The sequence below is a fragment of the Poecilia reticulata genome, chromosome 2, assembly GCF_904066995.2.
Source record: "Poecilia reticulata chromosome 2, P_reticulata-male-v2, whole genome shotgun sequence".
Lineage (NCBI taxonomy): Eukaryota > Metazoa > Chordata > Actinopteri > Cyprinodontiformes > Poeciliidae > Poecilia > Poecilia reticulata.
In genome coordinates this window covers 20,527,185-20,544,131 of record NC_088831.1, presented here as the reverse complement: position 1 = coordinate 20,544,131, position 16,947 = coordinate 20,527,185, and the positions used below count along the sequence as shown (strand labels likewise).

Genomic DNA, 16,947 nt, shown 5'->3' with positions numbered 1-16,947 from the left:
CTCAAAAATCATTGTAGAGGGAGAAAACATGGAACGGTGGTACAGGAGTCACTGATTTACCAAAATTACTACAAGAGTGCATTGATGACCAGGAGGTGACAAAATAACCCAGAGTAATATCTTAGATTAATGTTTTAAAGGGGCAGTATGTAAAATCAACATTGTTGAGCTTTCCATCGTGTTATAAAAACATGCGTGGAGTGTTGCCTTGATTCTTTTATGCGTGTTTGAGAAATCCTTGAATCTCCCATGGCAACCATTCAGCTGTGCAAAACACCTGGGGGGAACCCAGCCCCGCCTTCAAGGTGCAGCTCCTCCTCTGAGCTGCAGTTTCCAAATTTCCGATCTTCCACCTTCCCCCAAGACTCCCCCATTAGCTCCTTCAGACTAGCCAGCAGCAATTAGCAAACACCTGGTGGAACTGAGCATCAGCTGAGCTCATTATAGGAGCTGTGAAAATGCTGGTAAAACGTTGGTAAAGGGTTAATAGATGAGCCATGCTGTGATGACTTCCTGAAGGCGGAGCTTCAGAAAGAGTAGGAGCTTCTTAAAGAGACAGAGGCGTTGCATTACAAAGTCAAATTCTTTAATTTGACTTTGCTGTGGTGGGAACTTTTTTTTGTGTGTATTCAGGTATTAGCTTTAATGTCAATCACATAAAAGTCATATTTTATACATAATTTATAACATCTGAAGTTGTGTAGTTGATTGTGCTATAAAACAGCATTGTGTGCCTGGAAAATACATAATACTGTCCTTTTAAAATTTGACACAATAATCCCTTTGGTCTCGGCGTAAAGGCTGACAAAAATGTCCAAGAACAAAACCAAACAAAACAAAATAGAAAAACAGGTTATAATCTCAGCTTGGACCAAAACCACTTCTGAAGTGGCCTTCTTTTAGTCAAAGAAGAAAGAGGTCGCTCATCCTCCCTCAACCCAACTTAAAGTAAAATTTCAACCTGAAAAGAACTGCCTACATTCATTAGAACAATTTCCAGGTGAAGGGAAGGCTTCATATTCACCTTTTTTATTCCATTTAAAACAAATGAAAACATCTTAAAATATGCATTTTTATAATTAGAGTGTCTCAACGAAGGCCAGCTATTTGTTTCTTTGACCTTACAGCCACTCACCGGCTATAAAAGTCCAGCCCTGTGTTCTGATATCCCTCTCCTGTGGTCCAGTTATTGGCTGATATGAGTCATGTCAGCTGCAGGCTGCAGGAAAGAGGAAGTGACTTCTAATTTGCTTCTCTCTCTCTCTTCGCACCCCCACCCCCCCCAGTTAGCCTCAAATTCAGTTACTCGGGTGTCAGCTAAAACCATTAGAGCAGCTCCTGCGCCACATGGGAGAGGCCAGCGAGAGTGGGGGGAAACGTGGCCTCTCCTTTGAGGATGTTCATTAACTGCCCTATTTATTTTCAACTGTCAGAAAAGCCCGCTAATTCACAGCAGTCCCTCCTGTGTAATTAAGTCTGTCGTAATCATTCTCCGGCCAGAGCCTTTGCTCAGAACGTTTTGCGTTTAGCCTTTTTTTTCTCTCTCTCTCTCTCTCTCTCTCTCAGCAGCAGTCCCGCATGCCTACTTATTCCTGTTGTTGAAAATTCATCTCGCTAAGTTGAATTACAGAACCGGTCCGTAGAAAAGCAGCCGCAGCCGAGCTCTGGGAGCTCCGCAATGTTTCGGTTGTGTTGCCTGAGCTTTTCTCCTGACCGTCAGAGTTTTAATTAAAACAAACCGAGCATGCGATACTGTGCCTTTTGAGCTGCCACTCCGGTCACAATTCTGCTGCCTTTGCAGGAGGAAATGACTAACCTCCACTGAGATGTTGGAGGTGGAGGTTTGCCCTGAGTGTTACCATAATTACATACTGATAAATTTACGATGTGTGCACTCTAGGTGTTTTTTTTTTTTCTTTTTTAAATTTTTTTGCTGTGGTGGAACCTTTTTTTTTATGTGTGTTTTCAGGTATTAGCTTTAATGTCAGTCATTTGTTTCCTGTGAGTTAAGTAAAAACCGAAGTGTGTGAACTGTAACATTGGAGGAGGTGAAGAAAGAGTTGGGGAAAAACAAAACAAGAAAACTGTTGATCTGAAAAAAGAAAAACCTAAACTAATGTTTTTTCACTGCTGTTCCATATGTGAGTGTGCAAAAGTAATATGAAGTTCTTCCTGGTTGGAGAACTAATCAACGCTTCGATTTACTTGAACGACCAAATCAAAAATTTTAACAGATGAAGTTGTGTAATTTCTGAATTTCAAAGTTGAATTTCTTGTCTTTATGACATGTTTATTGTGACGTTTGTCTCACATGAATGATGTAAAAGTCATTGTCAATGATTTTTACATCAACAACCAGATTAAAAAACAGTATCCAATTGTTTTCGCTTTGAAAACAATCAGATACTTATCTGATTCTGCATATGGAAGTGGCTGAAATCTTTTTTTTTTTTTTTAGGAGAGCATCTTGAATGCTAACCGACACGAGCATCATTGTAGAATTAAAAACCCCAATTCAGTAAATAGTAGCAAATCCTGAACTGAAATATTTATAGACATTCTTTAAAACTTCTTATCATATTCACAAAGTCAACTTTAACAGTATTGGGTGTTGCCAATAGAAAAAAAAAACTTGTTCTCTTGTATTATTTTTTTCTTGTCTGGTTTAGCCAATCCGGATGAGGACGGCCTTCTTCAGCGGAATAAAACATTCTTTTTAAAATCATTATAAATGCTGAGTATAAAATCTTTTACAGGCAGCTGACCAGAAAAGGTTTTTAATGTTCAGTATGTAATGAGGCTGATGGCGGCTTCCGGGAGTCTCTCGTGTCCCCCAGGCTCTGGTTGAAGTGTACTTACTTCAGAAGCCTGTTAGGGCCGGAGGCCGTGGGCTGCCACCCCTGCCAGGTTATTTTTGGAGGACTGTCAGGCCCCGTCTGCGGGGCGGGGGGATAGGGTCTGTTTTTGAAGGGCCTCCAGTCCCATTAATCAGCCCAGGGACCCCACTGCGCGAGCGAGCCCCGAGCGGGCCCCGAGCCCTGTCCTGCTACACTGCAGTGTTCTGTTCCTGTACCCCCGCTCTCCGCACAGTGTGAAGCTCAGAGGAACCTCATCAATCTCACCTGTCCCACACGTCAACCGCAGATTTAATCAAACGCTCCTTCTGGGCCTTCCCCCTTCGCTGCCCCTCCAACATACAACTCTGACTAAGGAAGAAAAAGGGAAAGTTCTTCACCGGGACTCAATGTCAAAACTCAAGTTTTACAGCAATCCCCCCCAGTTTTTGTTGTATTTCTATCTTTATCCTCTGCTAGCTCCGTGCGTCTATGGACATTTGTGTATGAATGTTTTCCTTTGCGGTCAAATGCACTTTGTTTCAAGCTGTGGCACGTTCAAGCGGCTGAGCACACACATGCCTCCGGGGACGAGGAAGGGTAATACAGTAAGGCCCGTTTCCTGTTTGATAGCGGACTGAAGTGGCACTCTGTTGGTCGCTGGCTTTAAAAGGCCCCAAAGTGAGCGGACGGCCGAGATGAAGAGAGGCACGCAGGAATGAGCCAAGTTTCAGCGTGGCGCTGGTGTTAATGGGAACGCCCGTTGTGTCCAGGAAAAGAGGAGGAACACTGAGTCCTGTGTGCAAGACACCCCGCAGGAGACACGTGAGAAGTCCTCCGACCACGGGACTGTCTCTGTGTCCTGGATGTAGTCGGACCTGGAGCTCGTCGCCGGGCAAGCGACGCTGCCAGGTGTTTGTGCTACGTGTTGAAACTGGCGTGGTCAAGTGTCGCGCCCTCTCCTCGGCTCCTTGTTGAGAGAGATGTCAGTGGACCGCCCCGGGGTACCAAGGCTCTGATATGATGGATGGGCCCTGAAAAGCAGCACAGAGCGGGTCGGGAATGAGGAATGGGCCGTTTTGCGAGCACAAGCTCAGCCATCGTGAATGATTTCATAGAGTGTAGCAAGGCCGTGCGTCTATAAATCCTGCAGGACACAACTTCTCCTCACTAAATAAAAACCATGTCAAGCTCAAGTCTGTGATAACCACGTGGTTTATTTAAACCATGGCAATCCTACTAGGGCTTCGAAAGTCAGCAGTAAGAATGATGAAGACCTAAACCCATCATCATCATCAGAGATTCACCCAAACAATCTGCGGGTGACTGGATTCTCGTGACTTTTCAGTTTGATCGGCCCAGACCTGACTGGTCAGAAACCCCCCCAAAAGTTGTCTGATCAGTGAACACACCGTACGCACTAACAGTTTGTGCTGTTAAAAACTCACTTCAGGATGGGTGCTGTTACTGAGTAAAGCAGACTTGTATGCCTTGATTCCAGTAAGCGGTATGACACTAGCCAGTGCGGTTTGGTTTGTGTTTTCAGACCATACAACCGAACTGTGCCACACCATTCCTACATCCTCTTCAGTAGTAGGCAGATAGGACAATGGTGCCCTATGGTTAAGGCGGAGCTGCTGGTGTCACCCAACACAGTTCATTGGATGACAAAAAAAGTCACTGCATGTGACAACCTTGAGACACAAGCATGATTCAACACTAGGTGTTTGAGTTCACCTTAAGTTGCCCAGTGAGAGTCCAGCTCCACTGAATACACCCGACCATAAGGTTGCGTACAGAAACCACAATGACTGTATGGAAACGAGGCAATAGTGAGCAATTATCAGTTTCAGTGACATGTTAAACATTAAGTCAAATTAGCTGGAGGTTAGTTACCACAACCTCCTGCAAATATCTGAAATCAATCCACAAATACTTGAGACCCACGCTGAAAATGCTCATAACTGCCTATTTTAATTGTTCAAGCACCAAATATAACCGTATATACATGAATACACACAGTAGAAACCATCTTATCACTGCCGCAGAAGCTAATTTACAGTCTTCCATATTCCTTCTCTTGACTGTACAGCCAATAAGCACCAGGGAAAATGAATGGAGCTCTTGGATTTTCTGCTTTTCAAACTCCAGCCAATGGTATCTGAAGTAGCACCATACTTTGGTATTTTAACTTCTGAAGGTGCATTTTCTTTCAAATATTTAGACATTTTCTCTGAGAAAAATCCACAAATGTATGAATTTTTTTGTGAACAATTTTGAGTTACACAAAAATATCTGTGAATGCTGAACCGTGAAGAGGCGGAGGGTCCGTTGTACAATCTCCAGGAATATGGCTGTTTTATTAATGGTAGCTAAGCTGTTTGTTGGTAAAATATACTAAAGACACATTAATGTGTCAACTACATCATCATTTTGTCTTTGAAACAATAAAGACACCATCGCCTGTGTGAAACAGGGGCTGACTTCACCCATTAATCTCATATTCTAGGTGTTTTTCGAGAAACAGTCGGTTAAATTCAGTATTTACTGATGAGATACCAGAAATTGGACACAAAATTTTTTCTGCATTAATACATTTTTTTGTTTTTCAGCTTTACTGATCAAAGTGAAATCTTTCCACAGTGACTGAAATGCTGTTTTGACTTTAAATGTTGCAGGTGATGTGAGAAATCTGGTCATGTTGCTCTTTTCAACTGGCTGTCATTTCTTTCCACTGCCTGCCAGATCATGATGTGAGCTGTCAAATCCTTATGAACGGACACCTTCACAACTCCACTAATGTTGATGTAGGCTAAGATCACAACACGCGCGGACGATCGTCTGTGTTTGCGCACGACCTCCGTCCCAACGGACACTACCACACACACCAGCGAACGAACGGACGCATATTCCAGGAAAGGAACTGCAAGTGTGAAAACATGGCCTTTTTAGTGTACGTAACCTTCCAGCTGTTGGCGTTGATGTCCCACGCACACGGTGCCTAATGTATTAAGCATATGGTGGACACGGACGAAGACGGTTTTCGTCACCTCTGCAGTGGTGCGGTCTGTCTATGTTGTGCCTGCGGGGAAAAACGGCATTTGTCCGTTATTTGGGATTTGATGGTGTCCATCTTGGAGAACACTCTAGAAAGCGAGCGAGATCGGACCGCTGGTTATAGGTCGCTTTGATCCCGTCTCTGAACATCCCCAGGCTTTTTCTTGCCCCGTCATAACTCGAACTAGTAACCGGTGACTTTTTCTCATGTGTGTCTCAGTTACCTTTTGATGGATTGCCTTGAAACTTAGTACAGGCATCCAGGTGCCCCTTGGAGTGAACTGCAATAACATTAAGGACCTTTTCATCTGCAGCTGTCATTTTCTCTGCTCAGTTTTGGGTTTTTAACTTGTGACCAACTCTCTCCAAATGCATAATTTTCAAAACAATTGAAACTTATGTTGATGCTAATCAAAGGTTTTCAAGAGATTGCTTATTTTCTTTTTGGTTCATTTATTTAAAAAACACCCAGCTATCTACAAAAGAGAACAGCTTCAATGTAAAACTATTTTAAGAATTATCAGACAATGTTAAACAAGCTGCCTATCTTCAAATGCTATGCAGTGAAATCCCAACATTTAACTCGACATTAAAAACTATGACTTCACTTTGGAGACTTAGTAAGTCAGAATGAATTGATTGTCCATGTGTCCTAGGTGGACTTGTTCTTGTTAGGTGTAAACTAGCAGAAGTCATAAAACACTGCTTTGTGAAAAGAGAGAAGATATTGTTTAAAAAAACAATTTAATGTATTTTAGCTCGTGTTTTTACAGGGTGTTGAAGTCAGAATCTGCATGCGGTGCATTTACTCCGTCCCCGTGTTATTTTAGTAGCTCATAACGTATCATTATATATGCAGCGAGTACATTTTTGCACCCTGAAAGTACTTCAAAAGTAAGACTATGAACGTACACAGAGGCATTTTAATCTAAAGCGTGGTGGTTGGTGATATTTCCTTACTTTTCGCTTTGCATAGTAGGATTCATTACAAATATAAATTGCTTTACAACATCCCCCGTCTCGTCTGTCATCGTTCCACGGCTGATTTACTTCTTTTTCCTCCAACAGCTATTAAAGCACATGTTCGTATAGCTGTTGGACACCAAAAGTAACACCGAGGTGTCTGGTGAAGTAGGGGTAATGCGTGCTAGGCCCTTGATTGCCCAGTGGCCAGTAAGTCATGGCGTTGACTCTTATTTGACACTCAATTGGTTCAAATGACACCATTACCATGTCTGCATGGCTAATGGTCTCCCCGGGGCCACGGAGCGGAGGAGGGCGTGGGGGGGAACATGCGTTAGGCGTGTCAGTCTGAGGTGAGAACACACATGAGCCAGGCGCAGGGCCCAGTCCACACCCAAATCAATCCTGACACCTCTTAAGAGGCTCTCAGCATCAGTGGCACTCCAACGCAATTACCCCTTCGGTAACGACATAAGCACCCAGTTCCTTCCTGCCTGCCTCCTGGTAGAAAGCCTCTCCTGCAGGCCGGTAGATGGGGATGTTGTTGGTCATCTGAGCAGTTGATACCCGATCCTCTCCGGGCCCCGAGATCTGGACGCCGCCGGCCCTGGCTTGGGGAGAGGGAGCGGCTTTTATCTGATCGGGAGATGCTGTGCCTTTTAGCCGTCCTTCAGACAGATTGGAGGTGATGGAGCTCAGCAAGCTGTCAAGATAGCAGTGGACGAAGAGGATTTCCTCTGAGCGCTTCAGGTTTTAGTGGTTAGTTATGATTACCTCGGAGAGTGCAGCATGTGATTGCCAGTCAGATTCGAGGCGATAACGCCGAGATCCCCAGGGCTTTTAAGAGGAACAGATTTAAAAATGGGGTCCTCTGAAACGTCCAGGTGTTGCTGTTAAGGGGGCAGTATTATGTGTTTTCCAGCTACATAGAAACATTTTGTAGCACAATCAAATAACTATGATACTATTTAGTATGATAAAAGAAATTTGACTTTGCAATTTAATTGCTTCAGGAAGTCATCACAACATTGCTTCTCTATTAACCCTTTAACAACTTTTTATACCAACATTCTGAGAAGTAACTCGTATAATAAACTCAGCAGATGTGCAGCTCTACTAGGTGTTTGCTAATTTCTGCTGGGTAGTCTGAAGGAGCTGAGTGAAGGAGTCACAGGGGAGGGCTGCTTTGTGAGGCGGAAGCTTGGAAACTGCAGCTCCAAGGAGGAGCTTTGTCCTAGTAGGCGGAGCTAAGTCCAACCAGGTGTTTTGCACAGCTGAATGGTTGCCATGGAGATTAAATCATTTCTCAAACATGCATGGAAGAATCAAGGTAAAACTTCAGATATGTTTTTGATGAGGGAATAACATTATAACATGATTTAAAGCTCAATAAAGTCGATTTTACATCATACCGCCCCTTCAAGACCAACACATCAACGTAAACTCAAGACGAACTTCTCCTTTTTAACTCGTATGCTTAACAAGGCGGTTCAGCATTCAGCGTTTTTAAAGAGTTATTTCTCACAAAGGGGAATTTTTCTGTACGTTTGCTTGTGATAAATGGAAAAACCGGCATTTTGCTGAAAATTAGAAGTTATGAAACACCTTCTATTCTGACCTCGCGTATGATTGATTTCTCAGAGCCACTCCATCAAACGTGCAGCCTTCATCGTGCATTTTAATAAGGCCTCAGTTAGTTGCCTTGAAGAGGAAACCTGCTAGAGGAGGCTTCAGAGAACTCATTGTACCGCACTGTGTCGCAGCAAGTCGTCATGGGGAGGTTTGCCGTGAATTTGACACAAAGCGCACTGTTTTCATGTAAATGGTCTGCCGTTCATGTCATGGCATCGAACGGTGACGCTGTGGAAAAGAGTTGGCCACTCTCGTCATGGATCAAAGCGTTTTAAAATGAACACACACACACATGCACATATAAAACTGTTTTTCAGAAAGAGGACCTGGAAAAGTATGCATGCAAAGAAACATCTGCATGTATAAAACCATGCGCACACCTAATGTTTCACAACTTTACCTAAGAATGCCAGCAATTGTAAAGTTAAACACATGTTTATGATTCAGTTTTCTGTAAATAACTGAAGTATAAGTCTTTATCTTCTAAAATGCTGTTTCATACTGAACCGAAATGTTTAATCAACAGTGTCAAAAATATCTGAAATTTCTTGTTATAGCACCATAGTGACATTTTCCAGAATCAGTCGCCATATTGTTATGCAAATTAAGTCAAATAAACAGAGATTGAAAAAAATTCATTGTTTTCTTCTTAAAATGGTGAGCTAATCTCACAATTTTTGGCATTTTTTCCAATGTTGTTTTAAAACAGCTAAAATTGCTTATTTATATATTTTATTTTTATTGAGAAGACAGATACAGTACCAAAGTAACGGGAGTTTTCTCTGGTTGTTTGAATATTAAAGCATTGCTGCCTCTCCTTCCCATCTGTTTTTTACACCGAACGCCTAGTTACCTTGATCTAGACTGCCACACATTCTCCCTTCCTGATTTCTTAAATTCAGTCCTGCTCTGAAAGCTAAAGGAGCCTCACTCTTTATGAACACCAAATGGCAAACAATGTACAACTGCTAAACAAATTTAGCAGGTGTTTAATGTCTGTTTTCCATCAAATCTGATGCAGATCACCTCATTCAACATGGCTGGACTGCGCCATTGCAGAAATCTAAATTTATGATCAAGGTGATCATAAATTCATAATCAAATCTCATCTTTCAACCCGGCTGGTGGTAAAAATCACCCAGTCATAAAACGCTGCGTCTTTTCCCTACAGCCTTTGTTTTTGTGACCACCGCAGTTTTGCCCAAGTCCAAGTTTTTGGATACCAGTGCAGTATGAAGTCTCCTGTCTTTAATTGCACCATTTAGAAATAGTGCCACAGGCAGTGGTTAAATTCTCTCTATAAAGCCAAAGTTAAGTGGTGGGGGGTCCATGCCAGAAGAAACAAGGTGGTTTGGTGCAGCTTGGCTTTGCACGTGGAGCAACACAGTGTTGGCCCGATCGTACAACGAGAGCAGAACCAGTCTGCTGTTTTCAGGATAAGGCCTCCCCATCTTCCTTCACTGCTTCAACCACGTAGGGCTCTTTGGTGATACGTTTCTTCTCTTGACAGTCTTCTTCCTGGTTTTGAATCTTAATTTTTTAAATCATCTATGGTATATTAACCACACAGCTGTAAATACTGACAGTAAAATGTATTGTTCATTCAAAGTTGAATGCTAGTTCCTTACCTTCAGAAGGCAAATTCTAGCTAAAAGACCTGAAAGACGTGTCGTAAAGACTTGAATGATCCGTAGCAAGACTTAGACTCACTGCATCAGACTATCAGACTGCTTATCTGACAAACCGAATATATTTTTATGCATCCACATGTAACCTCTATTTAATAGCACTAAAATTGATTGATAATAAAACCTCCAGCTAAAGTGAAGATTTGCGAATTCTCCTGCTTTGCGTTTGCGTGTGAACATTGGAAACCGGAGAACTGTAAACATATGACATTATGTGGCGCTAATGTCACATATGTGACCATTGGCTATGCAGTGGAAGAAAGATGACTTCTACCAGAGAGGTGCTGAATTTTATGTTTGTTCATACACTCTTTACTTTTTACAATCTCTCAACTGCTCCGATACGTTTCACACCAGCTGTTGCTCCCAATTGAGGCACAGTGCCGTTCAACCTCCATGTGCCGACATCGTCTTCTGTTTTATTAGTTTTATATTCTAACACGGTATTTAAAAGCAGTTCCTCCTCTCTGTCTGTCCACATAAATCGTTCATTTGTTGCCATGTTTGACTCCTAACAGGAAGTCGTGGTTGTTTTGAAGGTTTGTGATTGGCTGATTGGTTTTAGCTTTATGCGGCGCTGCCTCCTGTGGGTTTGGTATGTCAAAAGCAATGCTCATTGATGTAATTCTGCTGGTTTGCATGGATTTTTAAACTGATCAGATGTGAACAAGATTATTTTATGGAAACAAGTATCTCTGCTATATGATCTTAAGACCCGTCTAAGTATGGACTATGCCTCAGTAACCATATATGTTTATTATGTGTTCTGTTTGTTTTTTGGGGAGATTTCCTATTGGCATTTGGTCGGTTGGTGCAAACACACTACCTGTTCTTTTAAAATGAGGCTCTTTGGCAGAAGCATTGAAAGACCTCCATAAAATACAACTTTAAGTACGCAAGAAAGTTAATCAGGACCAGTAATCTGGCACATTTCACTCACGATCAGGCCAGCTCCCGCTTCCTAGGTAATACCGAGTTTGTTTTCCCTTCTTCCCCAGGAGCCTCCAATAATTGCTCGCGTGTTCTCAGGGATCCAACCGACCGGAGTGCCGCATCTAGGCAACTACTTAGGCGCTCTGGAAAACTGGGTGGCCCTGCAGAACGAGTACCCCTCGGTGCTCTACAGCATTGTGGACCTGCACTCCATCACTCAGCCTCAGAATCCAGACAAGCTCAGGAACAACATCCTGGACATGGCAGCGAGCTTGCTGGCCTGTGGAATCAACCCAGAGAAGGCGATCCTGTTTCAGCAGTCTCAGGTGGGTGGGAGAGAGTGAGTGATGGCCGCCTGCTGTGGATTGTGCTGCCGCTGTTTTCAGATACCAAAGAGATGGAAAGGTGAGTTATGAAGGCTCTTCAGTATCATCCCAGGATGATATAGAACCACTGAAATCAGAGTTTGATGGCGTAAATTGCTGCCTCATGCAGTTCTACTGTGTGCAAGTTTCTGACTTGTAACTCAGGTTGCTCCTAACTCTGGAGCTAGACATTAAAAGACTAATACTGTATTTGCACCTTAACACATTTAACTTGTACTTTACAATAAGTAAGACAGAAATTATGTATGATGCAAAGTCAAATGTGCATTAAGGTTATTTTTACCATTGTGTCTGGACTCCATTGGAAGTTTACAGTAGTAGGACAGGAAGGGGGAAGTCTTTGTTCCTTAGTAAACAATATGCATCTGTAGCTAGCTGGCTTATGGCACATTTCTAGAAATGGTTTTGGTTACACTTTATTTGAAGGGGAGTTCATAAGAGTGACATAACACCTGTCATGAACATGAAGGAGTCTTTATCAATGTTTGACTGTTGTGATGAAGTGTCATTTGGTAAATAATGACACTTTTACTGCAAAGTTGACTCTCTTAATTGACTTTTAAAGAAACTTTCCATAAAAAGTAATTATTTACCAAATAATGCTAAGTTGATACTTTTAAAGCGCATTTAAAGTATCAACTTTTAATGGAAATTTGCATTAAAAGTGTCATTATTTATCGAAAGACACTACATGACAACAGTCATAAACATTCATGGTCATGACTGATGTTATGTCACGTTTATGACAGTCTAATGCCATAAACGGCGTCATTGTGCACACCCCTTCAAATAAAATGTTACCTTGGTGGGTTTTAGCTCATGATAAAAAGATCTGAGTGGAATGTTAAAACAGAGGCACATGTGCATCAGACTGCTTTAACTCACACCAAACCATGGTTTTTAAAAACATGCCGTCCTCCATTCTAGTTGTAGCTACTGCATCGGATCATTCATATTCACACCTTTCATATCCTTGGGAACCCTTGTTTCACTTTCACCCACATCAGAACATTATGTAACGTAAAGCTAGTCTGAACCTACACCCCTCTACAGACTTTAGGCACACAGTTTCTTCTCTCCGTTTGTATATTTGGTCCAGGAGAAAGCGTTTATTATTTATTGGCTGTCAGCTCTGACGTTGTTGACCCTCCGACATGCCAACCGCCACAGATATCTGCCAATTGCTACCGATTCTTATCGCCGCCATTTCTGCTGCTAATTTGTGCAGAGCGCCAAACACACAAGCTGCTGAGCCTCACTTTACATAAAGGATCATGTTTGCAGCACTTTGGATTTTAGGTTTACGTTCAGATAAAAAAAAGAAGACGACAAAAATCAGAACAGCTGTTCTGTTCTCTCGCCCCGACTCTGGATGTGTTTTCTTTTCTTACAACTTTGGAAGTCGGGTACGCATGTGTGTGTTGCGTTCAGTCCATCTGTGTTTCTTTACCTCCCCTCCCCGCTCCTCTTCCTCCTCCTCCTCCTCCGCCTCTACACACACATCCAGGCCTATTTTTATTCCCGCTTAGCTTCGTGCCACATAACTTGGCAGCGACACGACCCCCGTGTCGAACACGCCTGCTCCACATGTAAAAATATGACGGCCGCCCAAAGAAAATACTCAACTTCATTGAAAAAAAAAAAAAAAAGAAGTATTGAGCAGAGCTTGTGTGAGTGAGTAGATGAACTAAAAGAACGTGTGGGTCTGCTGATTAATGGACTTGCTTTTTTTTTATATATATGTTTTATAGAAGTATTTAGCAGAAAATGGAATGGACTGTGGAAAGGCGGCCAAAAATTCCTGCTTTCCGGCCGAAATGAGCTGTTTGCGTCGACTGCATGATAAGTTAATCACTTAATCGTTGAAGATAACCGCCATGTGCGGTGCGCTCTGTCCACGCGCCAAGGTTAATTGCCACTCAGTCACTATCATGCGCTTCCTGTGCAGTTATCAACATCTGACCCATCTCTTGTCAGACTGCAGTGGAATCAGCAGACCCACAAATCTTATTTTCTTTTTCCTTTTTTGAAGGAAGTGGGATATTTTACGACTGCCGTGTCCCCCCCAGCATGTTAGCCGGATATCCTGCTGTATGTTCCTGCTGTCTGGTCGGTGACGTCAGGTCGTCCGTTAGGATTTCTCCAGTTACAGGAGTCACAAACGATGGCAATTAAACGGAAATTCATAAACCCTAATCAGGAAAAGCAGAGGAACATTCGCGCTCTCTCTCACACACACATCCTCTTTATCACATCAAACCCTTGAGTTCATTCAGCGTTGACGCTCTTAATTACTCCGCAGTGGGTTCCACGGTTGAAGGAATGAAAAGCCTATCTGTGTTTTTGTAATTTAGATTGGAAGAGACGATAAAAAGGGGGGAGCGGGGGACTCTAAAAGCTAAATTGTGCAAGTTTGTAGACAGACGGGAGTGTCAACAAAAGGAATCTAAAGTATTTTCTATCGTCTCTGTGACTTTGCATTAACACATCCACAAATACTGCAGCCGTCAACTTAAACACATGATCAAAATGAATAAACTAAAATACTATGGGATTATTTTAAAGTGTCTCAACAGATACATTCAACAGATATTTCAAACACTTATGCCTGTCACTATAATTTTACCGGGTGATAAATTGTTCCAGAAATTATTAACATTAACAACAACAATGTCCTTTTGAGGCAATTTTCAACTATAGATAGTAAGATAATGGATTAAAAAGGCAAGTTTTTTATTTAATTTTGTACAGTACACTCAACACTGGAACTGGAAAATATTTTAAATATGCAAAATAAAACACAACAACCAGAAATGATAAACAAAAAGACATTAAAAATCTGCACACAACCAAAAACCATAAAAAAAATATTAATCATCAGAATGGAAATTCTGGAGCTCATTTATAATTGATTAATTGCTTATTGCGACAGGCTAAATAACTTTATTTTTCCTAATTTTTAAAGATAGTTGAGATTCTTTATTTTAAAATCATTCATAATGAAGAAAAAACTAAAGTCTCTTTATTCAAAGTGGCATAGTAGAACTATAAGTGGTTAGTTAAACCTTGTAATTAGTAGTAGAAAATTTAAAAATAGCACTGCAAACATCTGCAGACAGTAAAGATTATATTTTTAAATCCATTTGACAGTAATTTCAGTATTATATATTTTTTCATTGATGTAAATATTTCATACTTTGTTTTATAGTGAAATTCTCATGTAATATTTTTTGATTGTTGATTCTTTAGGCTCTTAAAAGTTTGTTAAAAGCAAAATAACTTTTTTTGTTCAACAAAAGCTAAATAAGCAGTTAACACTTTTCAATTGTAAAACATTACAGATTTTTTCATACTGTTACTTTAGTAAAATGCATATAATATGTTGTGAAAATGTTAAAAATACAAAATAATTTATTGAATTCTGCACTAGAAGATGGCCTTTATTATAAATCATCATTGTTTAACAGGTAATTTCACGTTTAAGTTTAAACGTGGTCGGTCGGTGAACACAGGTGTGACGGACTGCACCTGTTTTAGTGAGGATGGTGGTGAACTCTGGGGCGCAGTACTCTCCCTGTCCACCTGGAGGCAGTATAATGACCCGCATTTTCCTCTGCTTCCTTAAGCAGAAGGGTTTTCATCTGGTTTATGTGTCTTTGCTTTCTTCCCTCCCCTCTTTCTGAAAAAACGAGAAGTCAGTTTTCAAAGTATGTGTTTTTTTGTGATTATTTATTACACTGCAAAAAAATAAAATGAGTGTAAAATGAAACGGCTTCTCATTGGATGAGTGTGAGTTCTTATACTTAGGAGGGGAAAAAATCACTCAGTAGTTTTAGTTTTAAGTATTCCTAATTCATATCAATGATGATGTTACGACTGGCTCAGGGTCGTAACAAAAACATGAAACCATACCATGGTTAAAGTGAAATAAAGTAAATGTTTATTAACACAAACAACTATCAAAACAAAAGAAACTCAAAAGTGCAAAAGACGGGGAGCTGGGGCCTGGCAACTACCATTGCCTCTGCAGAATGGACGCTGAGGGCCACAGGCGACAAACCACCAACGACCAGTGACCAACGACCAGCTACGAGCCACCCAGCGCCGCTGAAAGACGGAGACAGCCAGCTTTAAGTATCCTGCACTCCAATCACCCGATCAGGCACACCTGCAAATGGGAGGAGCACAAAGAGGGACAACAAGACCAGCCTACAAGGCCCAGGGCCGTCACACCCCCACCCATAAAAAGCAGGTTCCTATAAGGAACCCTGCTCCTGCCTAACTCACCGTGCGTAAACAAACACAGCCGCCATTTTCACCAGTCGTACTTAGCAAAGTAGATATGTAATGCCCAGGTTTTCTTCTCCCTACTCCACTTTCCAAACCAGCAACTGGTGCACTCAGAAGCTCTTTTAAGGACAAGAAAAGGAAACAAAGAAAAAAGAGCACAAAACAAACTACTAAACTGGAGCGCGAGATAACGCATCGGCTACTACATTGTTTTTCCCTTTAATGTATTGAATATCCATGTTGTAGGACTGCAGGAACAATGACCAGCGAATCAATCGCTGATTAGGACATTTCAGGGAAGACAAGAATGTCAGTGGGTTATGATCTGTAAACACCACAACACTAATGCCACCACTCAAATAAACATCAAAATGTTTCAGTGCCAAGATCAAAGCAAACGTCTCTTTCTCAATTACAGAGTAGTTCAATTGGTGCTTATTGAACTTCTTTGAAAAATAACTCACCGGTCTGCCAATACCCAGATCATCAGTCTGTGTAAGGACAGCTCCGGCTCCCACGTGACTGGCATCCACGTAAAGCTGGAACGGACGGTTAAGACGTGGTGCAGCTAATACGGGAGCAGCACAAAGGAGTCTTTTCACCTGCACAAAAGCCTGTTGACAAAGGGAAGACCATTCAAACTTTACATCTTTACGCAGCAAATTTGTTAGCGGCGCCACCACAGATGAAAAGTTTTGACAAAAACATCTGTAGTATCCTACCAGCCCAAGAAAACGCATCAGTTCCTTTTTTGTAGCTGGAACAGGAAACTGCCCTACTGCCTGAACCTTCGCTGCAACAGGGCGGACCTCACCTTGGCCAACCACACGGCCTAAATAGGTAACAGTTGCCCTTCCAAATTCACATTTGGCCAGGTTAACCGTTAACCTCGCTCCCGCCAAACGAGTGAAAAGCTCCCTGATGCGCTCCACGTGCTCTTCCCACGTATCAGAATACACCACCACGTCGTCCAAGTAGACTGCACACCCAGTCATATCACCAACCACTCTGTTCATTAATCTTTGAAATGTCGCTGGTGCATTTCTCAGGCCAAACGGCATCACCGTGTAAGAAAACAAGCCTGTTGGAGTAATAAATGCAGATACTTCACGTGCGCGTTGTGTCAAAGGCACCTGCCAATAACCCTTCAGGAGGTCAAACTTA

The 16,947-nt window shown here is 41.9% G+C and overlaps 1 protein-coding gene across 2 annotated transcripts in view; it reads left to right on the top strand.

Annotated features, from left to right (window-relative positions):
• wars2 (tryptophanyl tRNA synthetase 2, mitochondrial) overlaps positions 1–16,947 on the top strand; it is a 69,300-nt gene that overhangs the window by 35,324 nt on the left and 17,029 nt on the right. For both annotated transcript variants that reach the window (XM_081600064.1, XM_008431300.3), the window contains exon 2: positions 11,173–11,433. In XM_081600064.1, the coding sequence (XP_081456190.1) occupies positions 11,368–11,433 (66 nt within the window). In that variant the 5' untranslated portion in view covers positions 11,173–11,367. The remainder of the gene's footprint in view (positions 1–11,172; positions 11,434–16,947) is intronic.